We start from the raw sequence: 19,909 nt of genomic DNA, 5'->3' as shown, positions 1-19,909 counted from the left end.
AAATGGTGTACTTGTTTTTCAGGGGAATGACCACAGGGGATCCTGCACTGATTGTTTTAATCCCTTCTAACAGTTACCCAGCTTTCTTTGTGCCTAGGAGTAACTACTTGCCTGTAACTCTTATCTATCACAGACTCTGCCTCACGAATGATCCAAGGTTCATCTAGCTCCTGCTCCAGTTCCCTAATGCCATCTTGGAGGAGCAAGAGTTGGGTGCACTTCCTGAAGATCTACTTGGATGGACACTAATGGTGTCCCTCACCTTAAACATCATGCAGGAGTAATATTCCTCTCCCTGCACTGCCATCCCTGCCAGTCCCCTTATCAGAAAGTAAAAAATCTTACCTAATGTGTCCCCGGTGTTTAAGGTGAGAGAAGGTGGATGGGTGGGAGGCCCTAAAAGGTCTCAGGTTTAGGAAACACTCACTTATATTGCTGAGGAGGAAAAGAAGTCCCTCCTTTCCCAGAAACGTCTGCTCTCCAATGTCAGATGTAAAGACTTAAGTTAGTGACTCACCTTGCCTGGCAGGCCACTGGTCCAAGCTCCCACTCTTCCTGCTGCAGAAAACAGAAATGGAGGGCTCCAACACTTGAGGTAAGGTTTTCAAGATTTAAATTAGTGACTCACCTTATATTATGTCTGAGGCCTGATGTTTGGGTAAACAAAATAGGTTATAATACTAAATCACTACACTGAAGTTTCTAACAATGATGAGCAAAGACAATGTGTCTTGAATAATTCTTTACTCGCGGGACATGGGTATCACTGACTGACAGTATTTATTGCCCATCCCTTGTTGCCTTTGAGAAGGTGGTGGTGAGCTGCCTCTTGAACTACTACAATCCATGTGCTGCAGGTAGATGCGCAATATCTTTGCAGTGAGAATTCCAGGATTTTGACCCAATAACAGTGAATGTCGCGGGATATATTTTCAAGTCAGGATAATGAATGGTTTGGGGAGACCTTGCAGGTAGTGGTGTACCCATGTATCTTCTGCCCTTGTCCTTCTAGATGGAAGAAGTTATGCATTTGGAAGATGCTGTCTAAGAATCTTTGGCAAATTTCCGTCGTGTATCTTTTACATAGTGCAACTGCTGCTACTGAGGTATTGGTGGTGGAGGAATGGATGTGATGCCAATCAAGCTGACTGTTTTCTTTTGGATTGCATTAAGCTTCTTGATTGTTATTAGAGGTGCATGTATCCAGGCAAGTAGGGGATATCCCATCACACTCCTGACCTGTGCCTTTTAGATGGTGACAGGTTTTGGCAGTCAGGAGGTGGTTTACTCGTTGCAGTATTCCTAGTGTCTGACCTGTTCTTGTAGTGACTGTATTTATATGGCAAGTCCAGATGAGCTTCTGGTCAATAGTAATCCGCTAGGGTTTTGATTGGGGGAGTTCAGTAACAGTAAAGCTATTCAATGTCAATGGATGCTGATTAGATTATCTCTTATTGGAGATGTGGTAACTGCCTGGCATTTGTGTGATTTGAATGTTACTTGCCACTTATCATCCCAGATATTGTCCAGGTCTTCTTGCAATTGAACATGGACTGTTTCAGTAACTAAAGAGTCATTAATGGTGTTCTATTATTTGTTTTATTCACCTTTGCTTTCTGTTACCTTAGTGTGGACTCGATATAATTATACATCAAGGAACTGCACATTGGTTCGTGGGCAAAGCTTGAAACTTGCTGGAATGGAATTGGTTGAGTAATATCATGATTTTGTTTTCTTCTGAGATCTCAGTACTTTGACGATTCAACATTTGTCAACCATTGTCTAATTCTATTTCCTTTGTCCTTGGTTATCTAGTAGGTCCAGCAAACAGTTAGGAAAGCACTTGGGATGCTGGCCTTTATTGGAAAGGGAGCCAGAGTACAAGGATAAGGAAGTCTTATGACAATTGTCTGGGGCTTTGGTGAGACCAATCCTGGACTACTGTAAGCACTTTTGGTCTTCATATTCAAAGAACATACATTTGAATTGGAGGCAGTTCAGTGGTGATTCACTGGGTTTGTCTCTGGGATGAGTGGTTTGTCTTATGATGAAAGGCTTAGCAAATCGAGCCCATGCTCTTTGAAGTTTAGAAAAATGAGAAGTGATCTTATTTAAATATGCACAGTTCTAAAGGCTCTTGACATTATAAAAACTGAGGATAATTTAGAACACAAGTGGCCAGTCTCAGGATAAGGGGTTGATCATTTAGGATTGAAGTAAGGTGGAAACTTTTTACTGAACCCTTTTTTACTGAAGGGTTTGTGAACCTTCAGAAACCTCTATCCTGAGGTTTTATGGTTAGTCAATAGTTGAGCATATGTAAGACTGAGATGGAAATACTTTTGGTTGCTCCAGAAATCAAGGGTTATGGGAATAGCTCGGATGGTGGAGATAAGATAGATCAGGTATCATCATATCAAATAGTGGAATAGAGTCAAGAAGCTGTACGGTTTATACTTGTTCCCATTTCTTACGTTAGAGTCAGTAATTTGTTTGCTGCTGTCCTTGAGATGGCAGATTTACAGTTTTGGAAGGAAATTGAGATTAAACAAAGAGAACAGTAACTTTTGATGCAATCCAATATATTACAGACAGCACTGAAAATCAGAGTGAAATCACGTTTTCTAGACCCTCCGTAATACTGCAAGAAAAGTATTTTTTATTCATTCATGGGAGGTGGGTGCCGCGAGCTAGGCCAGCATTTATTGCACACCACTAATTGTCCAGAGGGCAGTTAACAATCACCACATTGCTATAGGTGATGCTAGAAGCATTGGGCAGATAAGATGTTGAAAGTTTGTGCACTCTCTCTAACTTTACCACTTTAAAAATGTTTGTGTGTTGAGTACTTTCCCAAATAAACTTTCTCCATTTTGGTTGGTCACAAGTCAAGGATTCAAACAGGTCAGCAGGGAAACTGAATCTTTCCTGTGATGAATCAAGGATATCCCTGAAGTATTTCTGCTGTTTCCTAGTGGGTTCCTGTTATGGCAGCTGCTTTGTGCATCTGGCATCAAGCACATGAATGTAATGACTTAGATTTTAAATATTTTGATTGACTAGGAGAAAGTGAGGACTGCAGATGCGAGAGATCAGAGTCGAAAAGTGTGATCCTGGAAAAACACAGCAGGTCAAACAGCATCCTAGAAGCAGGTGAATCCACATTTTGGGCATAAACCCTTCATCAGGAGTTTGGGTTGGGTGGGTGTCTGGGGCTGAGGGATAAATAGGAGGGTGGGGCTGGTCTTGGGCATGAGGTGGCTGTGAAGGTGATAGGTAGGTGCAGGTGGAGGATGGAGTGGAGGGCGGATCGAATAGGTGGGATGGAAGATGAACAGGCTGGACAGTTCAAACGGGTGTGGAGTTGGAGGGTTGGATCTGGGATGAGGTGGGGAGAGGAGAGATAAGAAAACTGGTGGAGTCGATGTTCATGCTGTGTGTTGACATCTCAATGCCAGGTATATGTTGGCTTAGGAGAGAGTAACCTTATCGGATCACCTTATTTGCAGTGATTTGGAGGATCTTTCAAAGATACCATTGATGGTTATAGGAAGGCAAGTATTACAATTGTCTGATAAATCATTGTCTTAGTTTCATTTTTAAGGTCCTGATGTTCAAATACACTTTTCCTCAATTGGCTGGAGGCTGAGTTGGCACATTGCAAGTGATGATGAATTTTGTTATATAGCTCTGCCTTCTTCAAGAGGGGTCTCTCAGGGGAACCTCCTCTTGACGAAGGCAGCCATGATTTATCCATGAATCAAAAAATAAAAATCTTTTTATTTGGTCATTACTTCATAGCTCTTTATGGGAGTTTGCTGTGTGCAAATTGGTTGTTACATTTCCTACACTACAACATTGATTACACTGCAACAGCATTTCATTGGCTTTAAAACACTTTGAGGCTACTGACTATAATAACGAAAACAGTCAGTTCTGCTATAACGCTGTAGTTCTGTTCGTGTGCTATCGCTTGTTAAAAGAAAATCACATAACAGCAGCACCATTTAAACCAAAGGGGCCAGAATTGCATTGTAACCAATACACGCTTTCAAAGTTTGTGCTACAGCAGGTTTCCCTAATTCATCAATTGTATTGTAGCAAATTTGCATTAACAATAGGGGTGTTATAGCAGACCAACCTGTACAGTTCAAGTTGTTCTTTCTTTAATTATTTGTTCCCTTTTCCACCTTTACTAGATATCTCTGTAATACTATGAAGCCAAACATTTTGATTTTGTTTGTAACATGATCAATAACAATATAGTTTCAGTCTTGTTACCAGCCAAAAATTAGATTCTTGAGCATGGTTTATTGGAGATTTATTCAAAAATGCCTTTGTAAATATTTAAAATACATTTTAGAAGATAAAGCACAATGCATTATATTTTTACAATATTTTACAAACAACAGATCCCAATTTATTGTTCACCCATCAAAATATCTTCCCACAGTTACGTGCTGAACACACTGCATGGACCACATTTTGATCTAAGTGTTTAAAGTACAATTTGCCACGCATGGAACTTTATATCAATAATTCCAAGTTTTTTATAACAAGAAAATTATTTTGAAATTATTTCAAAGAGTTTTGTGATTCATCCAAAAATCGTATCCTGGATTGTCGTTTTAGTTTTGGTTTGATACATCAGGTTGGAGGAGTGCAGGGCTTATAAGGAAGACGACTTGATATGTTTCAAGAATACCTAGCATTGCAATTAATCACAACTCCTTTGGAAAACTATATACCTTCTATGTCTTTCTGAATAACCTGCATAAGCTAAGCTCAAAAATGCAGCCAGATCATGTAGCACACACCATTTCAATTAAACTCTGTAAAAATGAAAACTCACCACAGCCCACTTCTACAGATCACTTCCCAATAGCCCGTTTTAGCAATGAACTAGTGAAAGACAATAGGGGCAGTTCTCTCTCACACTTTCATCTACTGATGAGGAATGGCACATTGAATTACCCTCTTAAATCATTAACTTTTACTTCAGTCACAAGTTAGAAGGGACCTAATGAAACATTCAGGAAGAAGAAAACAAATTTCAATGAATGACCAAACAGCACACAGAAAATCTTTCACCTGGAAAAGCAATGGGCCCAATTGAGCAATTTACAGGTATGCTAGTCAGTACGCAAGGGAGAAAGTATTAGAGACATTTTTCAATATAATCTATTGAAGAGTAATGGAAAGGACATCATATGGAGCATTGATGCTACTAAAGACATGTTGGACCAAATTGCCTGGTTTTCTGCTTCTGACCCTTTGTAACAAAGAACCTTATAAACTGAAACTAAGCTATGGTTCAGAAAGAGGACCAGGTATGATTAAATGAAATAAGAATGCCAAGAATAGGATTAGTGCTTCAGATTTCACATGACCATTACAGGTGAGACTGTTTGTAAACTGAAGGTAAGCAAAATGCAACTTGTAACTGTTCTAATACATGGATGGCAGTACATTTTACATCAGTTTACTCACTCATTGAAACACAATATACTTGCCATTTTTGTCATTATTTGAATGGGATCAGCCAGGTGGACCTCAGAGAATATGAGTTCCCTGATTGGGACTGTTAACCTGGTCCAATCAGGGAGTCCTAGGTGACCAATGTAAACAGGTGTATCAAGGGTTCTGTTCACCCCAGGAACCAGCTCTGAGCTAGCAGGGTTGGTGTTATGCACATGTAAATGAAGGGTGACTTGTTGATTGGATACCAGCCTTCCTGGATTTATTTCAGTAGCGGTGAGAAAAAAAATGCCCCTGAAGAGATTTGTTCACAACAGTCTTCTTTGAGTTGCAGTAAGCAACATGTTTCTGTCTGGGAAATTTGCTTTGTTCAATCCAGGTTTCAAAAACTGGGCCTAGGTTGTGGAAAGAATGTGTTAATATTTGCAGGCAAAAGATGTTGGGACAGACGTAAAGCAATGAGTAATTCTCCTGACAGCTTTTTTGGTTATTAGAACCTTAACTTGATGCATCAGATTTAGCTAAAAGCATATTGATGGATTTAGCTAAGGAATATTACAGCTCCTAGCCTCCTCTATTTACTTGGCAGTATGGGAACTAGGGGAATCTGTATCAGGATTTTTGACTAGGTAAGATGACTGGCAGAGGCATATAAATTTACTTTAATTCTCAGTGAGATGCTGAGAGACCTTTTGGTATGTAGGATTAATGATGTGGTCATGGAAAGTGCCTACTACCTGAAGCCCAACTGAGCATTAGTAAATGTGGCAAATGGAGCTCATGAGTGACAGGGTATTCTGCTGAAAGTGGACACCCTTGCCAGACTGAATCAGCTTGGGGAACGCCACTTGAATAAAGGCAATTGCAAAGCCTTACTCAGGACATATCCTGAACAGAGGGACTCTAGGTCAAGTCACAGTAAAACCCTAAAACAAAGCCAAGCCTCAGTCAAAAGGTTAAACTTTTCTTGAGGCTCTCAGCAAGAAGGACATTGCAGTTACAGACTCGAGACATTAAAATAGTCCCACCAGGCTTGAATTGAGTAACAGAACTCAACAAGACCAGTTACACCCATTGGAAGAGAAGGTGAAAGCAATCAAAGGTTGCTGTGGCTCCAAAGTCTGAACCAGAACTTAGGTCTTTTCTTGGGTTGGTGAATTAATACAAAAAACTCATATGTAATCTGGCCTCCATCCTGGCATCCTTACAACTGATATTGAAAAAAGGGTAGCATTGGAAATGGTTGCAAAGCTAAGAGGCCTTTAGGAAAGTGAAGAAGCAGCTTTCATCTTCTAAGGTGTTGGCATACTACGAACCCAAGTGGAGATATGGTGCTGACATTCATGGCCTTCCCATACTGTATCAGGGTAGTGTTGGCTCTGCAATGGCCCACAGGGAGGAATGCCTGATAGTGTATGCTTCCCAGGCTATGACTGATGCCAAACAAAAGTACGCCCAGATAAAGAAGGAAGGTTTGGTGGTCATCTTTGGTGTGAGGAAGTTCCATCAATATCTTTCTGCTTGTAAATTTGTAATAGTAATGCACCACAAACCCTTGCTAAAACTACTTATGGAGGGCAGAGCCATGCTGCTCATAGCTTTAGGTGGGCTCTTACTCTGAGTGCGTACAATTACAAGTTGGAATGCCAAGTGGCAAATGTAGATGTCTTAAGCCACCTCCCACTGGCAGATATAGTACTGGTGGTGTTGTCACAAAAAAAGTCCATTGGGGTTTTCAACTTTCCAGACAGACTTTTGGTCACTGCTGACAATATCAAATTATCGACGTAAAAAGATCCCATCCTGGCAAAACTAAAACAGCTGGTGGAGATGGGAGAAATGAAGGATCTATTGCAAACAGAATTGAAGCCTTTCTGGACTCGATGAGACCCGCTCTCTATACAGTTTGGCATATAAATATAGGGAGTAAGAGTCCTGAGCAAATGTCCTTGCCAGATGCTGGCTGAACTCTTCCAGGGGTCATCCAAGAGTTTCTAAAATGAAGATTTTGGCAAGACGTTATATCTGGTGGCCAAGATTTGATGTTGGTTGGGCAGTGCACAGAGTGCCAGCAAAGACAACACTTACCACCAGCAGCTCCCCCACATTCATGGAAATGGCCAGGTGAACCCTGGACTTGGTTACACATCGACTATGCTGGACTCTTCATGGGGCTGTATATTCTTAGTCATTGTGAACGCCTATTCAAAGTGGTTGGACGTGCACAGAGTTCATTCATCAAACATTGGGATGACAGTTGAAAAGCTGCAAACATCTTTTGCAATACACTGACTCCTGGAGGTATTGGTCACAGACAATGAGACATCATTTACGAATAGGGAATTTGAATATTTCCTAAACTTGAATGGCATTAAGCATGTAAGGACACTCCATATCATCTATCATCCAATGGTCTTGCAGAAAGAGCCATACAAACTTTGACAGCAGGCTTAAGGAAACAGCCTACAGTTTCACTTGATACGAAACTGTCTTGGTTCCTGTTTGATTACAGGACCATCCTTTACATAACTACAGGGATAGCTCTAGAAAAATTACTAATGGGAGAAGATTCCACACCAGATTAAAGCTCATCTTCATGGACATTGGAGGAAGAGTGACACCTTATCAGGAACACCAATGCCTGACAAAAGACTCCTCTATGTGAAAGAAGCTGTTTATATCATGGGACAAATTTTGATGTTGAAACTACAGGATCAACATGAGGTCAAGTCCCCTGATGTACAAAGTTCAGGTAGGAGACACATTCTTGAACAAACACGTGGACCACATGAAAGCTACAACCTTGCAAACAGGGTAGGAGAAAAACGCACCTCGTCCCTCAGATTGTTCAGCAAGGCTGTCAGAATCTGTGGGTTCTCTGCTCTCCACCCCCCCCCCCCCCCCCCCCCCCCCCTCCAAGCCTAGTGTCAAAGAAACCTTTGAGGGCGAGACAGACATGCGGATGTTGCAGTCTTGACACCATTAATGCCTGAAGAAGGAATTTACTTTGTCTGAGGTGCTCAAGAGGCGGACTACAGTCCAGTACATTCCACCAGTATCGTAGCCAGAGTTGGAGGAACCAGACCTGGTGCGAAAACACTCCAAGAGAAGTTACAGGAAAAAGAATGAGCCTACGTCACTGGACTTTCAGGGGAAGGATGTAGTGATTGGAATGAGGTCAGCTAAGTGGACCTCATCGAATATGAGTTTCCTGATTAGTCTGTTAATCTGATCCAGTCAGGGAGTCCTTGCTGACAGATATAAACAGGAGTATCAGGGGTTCTGTTCGCCCTTGGAGCTGACTCTGAGCTAGCAGGGTGAGCATCATATACTATGCACATGTAAATAAAGGGTAACGTGGAGACTGGATATCAGCCTTCATGGAGTTATTTCAGTTTTCACTGACTTATATACTCATTATTATCCCTTTTAAAGATTAAAACAAATCTTCCAGCATAGATTTTTCCCTTAAGTCCCTATTCACCGAGCCATACTAAACATTTCACAATTTGGTTTGATACGATATGAATAACTGAAAATTAATTTTCTCTTTAAATCATTTGCATTCTTTAAAAAAAACTAAAGCAGACTGAATTTGTTTAACAAATTAGTTTTTATAGATTATATTTTGTTGACTCTGAACAGTATATAAAAAATATTTAAATGATCAATTACAAGTATTTCATGTGTTACTCACTCTTCTCTAATTTCCCACTAGCTATTGTGTCACAGTATAATTTATCTATCACAAGAATTGGCAGCAGTCTGTGTACAGTTTATCTGTACTGTTCTTGTTTCACAAGAGAAAAAATAGTGAGTTGCCAACAATGAATCGTTTACGAAGAAATATTTGGAGGATACGTCTTACTTAATGTTATTTCTGACCATGATTTTTACGTACATCTGGCATTATATGTTCCTCCGGATGTAGGTTTGCTCGCTGAACTGGAAGGTTCATTTTCAGATGTTTCGTCACCATACTAGGTAACATTTTCAGTGAGCCTCCAGATGAAGCACTGCTGGTGTTTCCTGCTTTCCATTTATATGTTTGGGTTTTCTTGAGTTAGTGATGTCATTTCCTGTGGTGACATCATTTCCTATAGTGATGCCATTTCCTGTTCTTTTTCTCAGGGGTGGTAAATGGGATTCAACTCAATGTGTTTATTGATAGAGTTTCGGTTGGAATGCCATGCTTCTAGGAATTCTTGTGCATGTCTTTGTTTGGATTGTCCTAGGATGGATGTGTTGTCCCAGTTGAAGTGGTGTCTTCCTTATCTGTACGTAAGGTGCATCTCAACATTATTTCAACAAGCCATCACACACTGCAGCACAGAGGAACTATGCAGAGCAGAGGAAAATCACCTATACTGTGTATTCAAAAAGAATGGGTACCCAATGAACAGACTCTGCTGATTTCTCAGCAACAAACCCAAACAAGCAGACAAAACGTGTCCAGAAACTCTAGCTGCTCTCCCCTACATCAAAGACATCTCAGAAAAGACTGCCAGACTACTCAGACCCTTTGCCATCATAGTAGCCCACAAAACCACCAACACACTAAAACAGCAGTTAATGAATTTGAAAGACTCTATACAGACAACAAGCAAAAATATTGTCATTTACAAAATACGTTGCAAGAACTGTAACAAATGCTACATTGGACAAACAGGCAGAAACTAGCCACCAAGATACATGAACATCAATTAGCCACAAAACGAAATGACACTCTCTCACTAGTATCCTTACATACAGATAAGAAATGAGATTGAACATCACCACAGGAAATGGCATCACCAACCCAAGGAAACCCAAATATATAAATAGAAAGCAGGAAAAACCAGCAGTGCTTCATCCGGAGGCTCACTGAAGATGTTACCTAGTATGCTGACAATATGTCTGAAAATGAACCTTCCAGCTCAGCGAGCAAACCTACATCCAGAACCTCAACCTGAACTACAAATCTTCTCAAAAATCGCTATTATATGTTTCACCACACTTCAGTAAAATTGAACTTAAAACTAAAGCATTAGAAAAAAATCACTTAAGCTTGAAAACTTTGTTGGAAGATAAATAGACAGATTGTTTACATTGTTATTCAGAGTGAGCTTGATTGGCTGAATGTTTCTGTATTATTTAACATACTTGCACTATAAGATGCAAATTAAAATGCCTACACATGCATAAGGACAATAAATAGCTTGGAGACAGATCCTTTTGACAAGTTGAAAACAAAGGAAAAATACTGTGGATGCTGGAAATCTGTAAAATGCTGCAACTAACCAGTAGGCCAGGCAGCTTCTGTGAACAGAAAAACAGAGTTTCAGGTCATTTCAGGTCTAATGAGAGTCACTGACTGAAATGTTAACCCTGAGTCTCTCTCCACAGATGGTCTCACAGAAATGCAGAATTGTTATGGTATAGAAGGAAACCATTCAGCTCATCATACCTGCATTGGTTTTATTTCCCCTATATTCCTATAAACCATTTCTATCCAAAACATCATCCAATTCCCTCTAGAATGCTTCAGTTGGACTTAGCTTCACCACATTTCTAGACAATGCATTCCATATCCAAAGTCACCCTTGCTTTGTTTGCACTTCATTTTAATTGTATGCCCTTCATTCTTTTTTTTCTTTTAAAGTAGGAGCAGCATCTCCTTAACTGTTACATCCACCCACTTAAGATTTTGCAAACGTCTATCAAATCTCCTCTCTGCCACCTTCTCTCCAAGGAGAACAGTCCCAACTTCTTCAATATATCCTCAGAACTGAAGTTTTTCATTCCTGGAACCATTCTCATAAATCTCTTCTGCATTCACAAATTTCTGACAATGTGGCACCCAGAACTGTACACAAAACTTCAGCTGAGGTTCACCAAATGTATGCAGATTCAACATCAACTCCCTGCTTTTGTCTTCTACACCCCTATACTTAAGCAACCCGAGAACACAGTATGCGTTATTAACTGACTCGCTACCTGTCCTGTCATCTTTCACGATCTGTGCATATATACACCCAGATTTCTCTGTCCCGCACTCCCTTTAGAATTTTACCCCTTGTTTTATACTGATTTTCAATGTTCTCCCGATCTCACACCTCTCTGCATTGAACCAACTTTTGGAGTTCCACACTATTGTCTGCACAGATTACAATTCTTCCAATTTAGTGCTGTCTGAAAGTTTGGAAATTTTCCTTTGTATGTCAAGATCCAGGTCATTAACATATATCAGGAAAAGCCTTTCTCCAGCCTGAAAAGATATCCATTAATATATATTCATTGACCATTACTCTCTATTTCCTAACACTCAGCCAGTCTTTATAGCTACTGTCCCTTTTATACTGGCAACTTTGCTTACAAGTTTGTTGTTTTGCAATGTATCAGACATAAATGATTGCAAATCAGCAAATCTTGCAGCATCAGTGGAGAGAAATTAGAATTAACATTTTGGGTTCAGTGACCCCAGTTTTGAAGATGGGTCACTGGACCCAAAACATTAACTCCACTTTCTCTCCGCGATGCTGCCAGAAAGGTGTGAAACTTGAAAGTGTTCAGAAAAGATTTACAAGGATGTTGCCAGGGTTGGATGTTTTGAGCTATGGGGAGAGGTTGAATAGACTGGGCTGTTTTCCCTGGAGCGTCGGAGACTGAGACGTGACCTTATAGAGGTTTACAAAATTATGAGGGGCATGGATAGGATAAAGAGATAAAGTCTCTTCCCTGGGGTGGGGGAGTCCAGAACTCAACGGCATAGGTTTAGAGTGAGAGGGGAAAGATATAAAAGAGAACTAAGGGGCAGCTTTTTCATGCCGACGGAGGTGCATGTATGGAATGAGCTGCCAGAGGAAGTGGTGGAGGCTAGTACAATTGCAATGTTTAAAAGGCATCTGGATGGGTTTATGAATAGAAGGGTTTGGAGGGATATGGGCCAGGTGCTGGCAGGTGGGACTAGATTGGGTTGGGATATCTGGTCGGCATGGACAAATTGGACCGAAGGGTCTGTTTCCGTGCTATATATCTCTATGACTCTATGACCAGCAGGGATTTTACACCAATTCCTGTTTTGTTTCTGATTTCCAGCATCTACAGTTCCTTGGGTTATTTTTGTTTTTTGCAAATCCATGTATACAACATCAACAGTATTGCACTCATTGTGTCTCTCTCATCTGAATATTTCCAGAATTTTATGTTGTTAAACAGAAAAATAATTGAATGTATAATATAGAACTGCATCCATGGTACCATGTGTTGTCTAAATTTTTAATTATTGTTCAGATTGGGGTTCTGGGAATAGTGAATTAACTTAAATAGGCAAGTCAGTAGGCATGAAATGGCAGCTTTGTTAGGGAATTATGGACTGGGTTTAGTGTTCTCTGCTCAAGATGTGGGAATGGGCATTTTCATTGGTGAGTATCCCCTGTCCCCCACCAATGAGAAATCACACTACATCAAGCATTAATCAAAGATTTATGCGGGGTCAGGTCAGATTCTTGGGCTCTTAGGTGGTCGAGGTTGTACAACTATGAAGAGCTGCACTAGCAAAAAAAAAAACTTTTTTGTTGGGTTGTGGGGAGAAAGGGTGGTCGGGAAGTTGGTTTGGTTGGAGACAAAGCCTGGCAGGGGCTTTGAGTCACTGACACTTGACCTCCTTTCCAATGTCACCACTGGTTCAATTGTTTCCAATTGTTCCTAGGTTAAGGCAAATGGAGGGTCTTGCCAACCCAGCAGATAGCGCACTCTGGTTTCCCCATCAGAAAAGTAGCCACTTCTCTCCCACTCCAAGCAGGCAGGTAATCAGGTCGGTGGCAGGTTTAAACCTTTAAGAGGCCATTAATTAACTACTTAAGGGCCTTAATTAATGGAAATGAAATAGTGAACAAACCTAGATTGCTGTTAAGTCTTTCATTTTTAGAATGGGTTGCAGGTTTTGGCTCATTAATAGGTAAATCCCAGAGCTTCTTTCAAGTTACAAAGGTGTGAGGTTAGGGTCTGTCTGTTTTCCCAATCTTAAATCAGACTGGTTCTTTTTCCAGAGTAGGAATTTATAAAACTGTTACATGGATTGACTGCCTGCAGATTGTTTGCTTTTTTGACAAAATAGAATGTATCTGCAATTACAATTCTGCAAATGTAAATTCACCACATATGCTTACATGTGAAGGCAGGGGGGTGGGGGAGGGAGAGTGTGAGGGAGAGAGTGTGAGTGTGAGTGCGTGGGAGAGAGTGTGTTTGCGTGTGTGAGTGTGACGGTGTATAAGCCTATGAGAAGGTGTGTGTGTGGCTGAGAGTGTGGGGGTTATATGTGTGTCTGAGAGAGAGCATGTGTATGACAGAGTGTCTGTGTGAGTATGTAAGAGAGTGTGTGTGTGTATGTGTCTGTGTGTTTGGCAGAGTGGGAACTGGGACCTTGGGTTCATGTCACACTACAGGTGACCCCACTACACTATACACTCTCACTCACACACACTCTTACATACTCACATACTCACGCAGACCCTCTCCCATACACCCACCACACTCTCACCCATGCACAGGCTTATACTCCGTCGCACTCATCACACACTCTACCAAGCACACACATATGCAAACACACACTCTCACATGCACACACTCACACACATATTCTCTCTCTCTCTCTCTCTCTCTCCCCCTCACATGCACGCACGCATATACATATAAGTCTATGGGGTGAATATGCATTTGCAGAATTTTAAGTGCAGATACATTCTATTTTGTTCAAAAAGTACACAATCAATGCAGTCAATGCAGGCAGTAAATCCATGTAACATTTTATAAATTTCTATTCTGGAAATAGATCCTGTCTGACCCAAGATAGGGATACAGACAGACTCTAACCTCACACCTGTAATGGATTGTCTGAGCTGAGATGTCACTTTTTTTAAATAAAACCTTGTTATTTCGAGAATGTGACTTAAAAGAAGTTCTGGGATTTATATATTAATGAACTGAAAACTGCAACCCATTCGAAAAGATGAAAGACTTAACAGCACTCTAGGTTTGTTCAATATATTGTTTCAGTTGCATGACACTGTGATCTTATGCTATATATTCTGTGTCTTATGATCCTGCTCCAGAGCTACCTGATGAAGAAGCAGCATTCTGAAAGCTAGTACTTCCAAATAAACCTGTTGGACTATAACCTGGTGTTGTGTGATTTTTAACTTTGTCATGTGGGAGATTGGGGTTCAATTCCTCAATGTGTAGATTACTTTGGCAGTCACCCTGCACTTTTAAGGGATGACATGGTGGCTCAGTGTTTAACATTGCTGCCTAACAGTGCTAGGGACCTAGGTTCAATTCTAGCCTTGGGTGACTGTCTATTGCAAGTTAGTTGGATTGGCCATGCTAAATTCCACTGTGGTGTCACAGGAATGTGCACGTTAGGTGGGATATCCATGGTTAAAATGGGTGGATATAGAGATTGGATGGATGCTTTTCAGAGGGTCAGTGCAGACTCAACAGGTTGAATGGTCCCATTCCACCCTGCAAGATATGTATGATTCATAGTCTAGGTATATGCAATTAGTACTGCCAAGCTGAATCATTAATGTAAGTTAGGGCTGAGCACCATTGAGTTGAAAAGTGTGGCGTTGGAAAAGCACAGCAGGTCAGGCAGCATCCTAGCAGCAGGAAAGTCGACATTTTGGGCATAAGCCCTTCATCAGGAATGTAGAAGGGGAAAGGAGGTTGAGACATAAATAGGAGGGTGGGGGAAGGTAGCTGGGTAGGCAATAGGAGGATGCAGGTGGGGTTAATTGTGATAGGTTGGTGAGGAGGGTGGAGCGGATAGGTGCAACAGATCAGTAGTGTGGTGCTTAGTTGGAGGGTTGAATCTGGGATGAGGTGGGGGGAGGGGAGATTTGGAAACTAGTTGATGTCCAAGTTGATGTTAATGCCATGTGGTTGAAGGGTCCCAAGGCAGAAGATGAGGCATTCTTCTTCCAGTTGTTATGTGGATTGGATTTGGTGGTGGAGGAAGCCCAGGCCCAGCATGTCCTTGGGGGAGTGGAAGTGGTTGGCCACAGGGCGGAGGGTGCGTGTGTCCCAGAGATGTTCCCTGAAACGCTCCATGAGTTAGCGCCCTGTCTCCCTGATATATCGAGAGCATCAGAAACAGTGAATGAGGTGGGTGGATGTGGAGGAAGATCTCTTCAGAATGTGAAAAGATCCTTTGGGGCCTTGGATGGAGGTGGAGGGGGAAGTGTGGCCACAGGTATTACACCTCTTACCGCAGCAATGGAAGATGGCTGGCTGGTGTGGAGCATGGGTTGGTGGGTTGTGTGGACCTAAGGAGGGAGTTACAGAGGGAATGGTCTCTGCGGAGCACAGATAGCGTTGGGGAGGTCTGATTACAGGTGGTAGAAATGGCTGAGGATAGTGTGCTGTATCCAGAGATTAGTGGGGTGGAATGTGAAGACCGGGGGGAGGGGGGTTCTATCCTTGTTGCAGCTACAGCAGTGAGGTTTAAGAGTGGAGTTGCAGGAAGTTGAGGAGTTGATCACATGGGAGGGGAAATTGCGGTACTTGAAATAGGAGGCCATCTGGGATGTGTTAGAGTGGAATTGCTCCTCCTGGGAGCAGATACAGTGCAGGCAGAAGACTTTGGAGTAAAGGATTGTGTTTTTATGGGTGGTAGGTGTATGTAGGAGATGTAGTCCAGATAGCTGTGGGTGTTGGTGGGTTTGAAATAAATGTCCGTGTTGAGTCAGTCACCGGAGACGAAGATGAGGTCCAGGAAGGGGAGGGAGGTGTCTGAGATGGTCCAGGTGAACTTGAGGTTAGGGTGTTGTGAAGTTGATGAACCTCCTTGTGGGAGCATGAGGTGGCGTCAATACAGTCATCAATGTAGTGGAGGAAAAGGTGGGGAACCTTCCCTCACCAAAGATCCACCCTACAAATCTCCTGATGCAGTGCATTATTCCCTGCCATTTCTGCCACTTGAAATCAGACCCTACCAGAGATAAATTTCCCTCCACACCCTTATCTGCAAACCGCAGAGACCATTCACTCTGTGACTTCTTCATTATGTCTACACACCCCTCCACAACCTGCACCTTCCCTTGCCGCTGCCTACACCTACCTCCTCACCTCCGTTCAAGGCCCCAAAGGATCTTTTCACAACCGGCAGAGATGTTCCTGTACATCCACCCACCTCATCTACTCTGTCCATTGTTCTCAATACAGTCTCCTCTGCATTGGGGAGACAGGACACCAACTCACAGAAGGTTTCAGGGAACATCTCTGGGACACAAACACCAAACAACTCCACCGCCCTGTAGCTGATCACTTCCACTACCCCTCCCACTCCCCCAAGGACATGTAAGTCCTGGGCCTCTTCCACCACAAAATCCAAAGCATCCAGTAACTGGAGGAAGAATGCCTCATCTTCCACCATGGGACCCTTCAACCACATGGCATTAACATTGACTTCACTAGTTTCCAAATTTCCTCTTCCTCACTTCATTCTAGTCCAATCCTCTAACTCAGCACCACCCTCTTGACTTGTCCTACCTGTCCATCTTCCCTCCTACCTATCTGCTCCACCCTCCCCACTGACCTAGCACAATTACCTCTAACCTACTTTGACCTATTGCCTTCCCAGCTACCTTCCCCCCCCAGCCCCACCCCCACCCTCCATAAGACCATAAGACATAGGTGTTTATCTATTTATCTTTCAACCGCCTTCCCCCCCACATTCCTGATGGAGGGTTTATGCCCGAAACGTCGACTCTCCTGCTCCTCGGATACTGCCTGATCTGCTGTGCTTTTCCAGCGCCACACTTTTTGACTCTGATCTTCAGTACTGGAGGTCATAACTTTCTCCTGAGCACCACTAATACAAATAAAGCTAAAACAACATGCAAATAATGTATGTATCAAGGTAAATTATTCAGCGTATAAATTTTAAGCATGCTCTTTTAAGAGAATGAATGGTAGGCTTAACAACTCACTGCAGCTTTCGGTAGTCTCTCAAAGTCTTTTTTAAACATTTCCAATTCTTCTTGCAAACTGAAAAACAAAACAAAATTCATGTTCAATCTGTTGAAGTAACAAACATTGATCACAAAAAAGAAATTTAGTCTACACTTAATTCAAGGTCTTCTAATTCAAAATATCTGTTACTATTCTTATTTTGCTCTTTTCCTGATATTGTTTAACTCACATTATTCAGTAAAAAAATTCCTTGTGCAAAAATTGATTTTGTTTGAGCAGAAGTAGCATTAAGTGGCTGAATAATCAGACTACAGGATAAAAGCTTCAAACATGACTTTCTCCATGCTTATAAGCTAAGGCAGTAATTCCCTTTGGTGCATTTTCAGGGCCAAAATGTTGTAAGTATCCACAAAATGCAGTAGTTAACACCTCAACCAAATTGGACGTTAGGTATCATTGTATTAATGGAGGCCAGTTACTGGCAATGCCAAGCCTCCTGAGGCAGCATTTGTGTAATTATTATGGTACTGGTCTACAAATACAGAAGTTTGAATTGTACCGAACTATCACTTATAAAAACCATAAATTCTACAGATGTTTGTACAAATATAAATGGCTTATGAACACCCTTTAAGGAAGGGAACCTCCCACCCAATCTTCATGTGGCTCCACTCCTATATGTTCTGAACTGTCTAGCATTCTGCTATTAGTGAAGAATACATCCAGAAAAATATGAAATAGGAGAAATATGCTATTTGGCCTATGGGTTTGCACTGACTTTTAGTAGGTTCATGGCCAGTTACTTACCTCAACAACACCTTTCTGCAATATCATAGAATCCCTACAGTGTGGAAGTAGGCCAGTTGCCTACTGACCCTCCAAAAAGCATCTCACCAAGACCCCCACCCCCTATAATTCCCTGGACACGGGCATTTTAGCATAGCCAATCCACCAAACTGCTCATCTTTGGACTATGGGAGGAAACATGCACAGACACAGGGAGAATATGCAAACTCCACAATGACTATCACCTGAGGTTGGAATTGAACCCAGGTCCCCAGCACTGTGAGGCAGCAATGCTAACCACTGAACCACCATGTTCATCTATAGTTTTGATTTTAAAACATTATTTCAATTTTGAATTTTTTAAAATATAATGAATTTGTTGGATGTGGGTGGTGCTGCCTGGGACAACTTTTATCATCCATCTCTATTTACCCTTGAGAAACTGATGGTAAACTGCCTTTTTGAGCTGCTGCTGTTGATTTGGTGTAGGTACACTCATAGTACTATTAAGGAAGGAGTTAAGAAGTTAAGTGATTCTGAACGGATCCACATAAAAAAGGGATTGTTTTGCATCATCCAATCAGTAAAGAGCATGGTCAATATGAATGGAGACGTCATCTAAGTAGGACAATGGCTGGGCAAATGAAACTGAGAATTTCGTGCAAATATGATAGATGTGCTCTAACTGAAAATTGCTGCAAGAAGTAAAGTGTCCAGACATGAGTGGGACAGGATAAAAGGTGCAGTTTGAGAGGACTGCCTGCAATGGAGTGACATCATGAACAACACGTGCAGAAAAAGCAGCTAATTGATGAGTCAGATTGATAAATAATTCCAGTCTATAAAATAAAAGCAATGTCTTCAGGTTGTGTTTAGATTGTAGTATTTTTCTTCTGTCTTAGAAAATGCTGGTTAACAAAAAGATTGATATTTTATTTGTAAAAAAAGTTACAATAAAGTGTAAAGAGCAGGGAATCAAGAGCATTAACTTATAAATTAAATTGAATTATGAGGGAAAACGGGACAGATGGTATGTTGCTACTGCAGCATATGTATGCTGCTGGACACCAAAGCGATCCAGAGTGAATTCATTTGTGGCGCATTTTTACAGCACAAGGATCTTCAAATCTGAGTTGAGAAACTGATGTCCAAGCTGCTGACATTACACCATATCAAAAACAGGAAAGTTGTCTGTCTACTCACACATAGAACATAGAACGTTACAGCGCAGTACAGGCCCTTCGGCCCTCACTGTTGCACTGACCTGTGAAATCAATCTGAAGCCCATCTAATCTACACCGTTCCATTATTATCCATATGTATTTCCAATGCCCGTTTAAATGCCCTTAACGTTGGTCATTCCACACTACTACTCTGAGTAAAGAAACTACCCACGGTATCTGTCCTAAAGCTATCACCCCTCAATTTAAAGCTATTTCCCCTCATGTTAGCCTTCACCATGTGAGAAAAAAGGCTCTCACTGTCCACCCTATCTATTCCTCTGATTATCTTATACGTCTTAATTAAGTAACCTCTCAATCTTCTTCTCTCCAACGATAACAGCCTCGGTTCCCTCAGCCTTTCCTCTTTCCATACCAGGCAACATCCTGGCAAATCTCCTCTGAACCCTTTCCAAAGCTTCCACATCCTTCCTGTAATGTGGTGACCAGAACTGTATGCAATTCTCCAGGAG

At 41.6% G+C, this 19,909-nt stretch overlaps 1 protein-coding gene across 4 annotated transcripts in view; it reads right to left on the bottom strand.

Moving 5' to 3' along the window:
* The window catches only part of ccdc146 (coiled-coil domain containing 146), a 145,387-nt gene that overhangs the window by 70,323 nt on the left and 55,155 nt on the right, over positions 1-19,909 (bottom strand). For all 4 annotated transcript variants that reach the window (XM_043713818.2, XM_087999510.1, XM_087999511.1 and 1 more), the window contains one exon: positions 17,448-17,505. In XM_043713818.2, coding sequence (XP_043569753.1) covers positions 17,448-17,505 — 58 coding nt within the window. The remainder of the gene's footprint in view (positions 1-17,447; positions 17,506-19,909) is intronic.

This window comes from Chiloscyllium plagiosum, unplaced genomic scaffold (assembly GCF_037043375.1).
Source record: "Chiloscyllium plagiosum isolate Xiang-an unplaced genomic scaffold, Cpla_swu_hap1 HiC_scaffold_23, whole genome shotgun sequence".
Classification (NCBI taxonomy): Eukaryota; Metazoa; Chordata; class Chondrichthyes; order Orectolobiformes; family Hemiscylliidae; genus Chiloscyllium; species Chiloscyllium plagiosum.
Note: the sequence above shows the minus strand (reverse complement) of the source record. Positions and strands in the feature narration are given on the sequence as shown.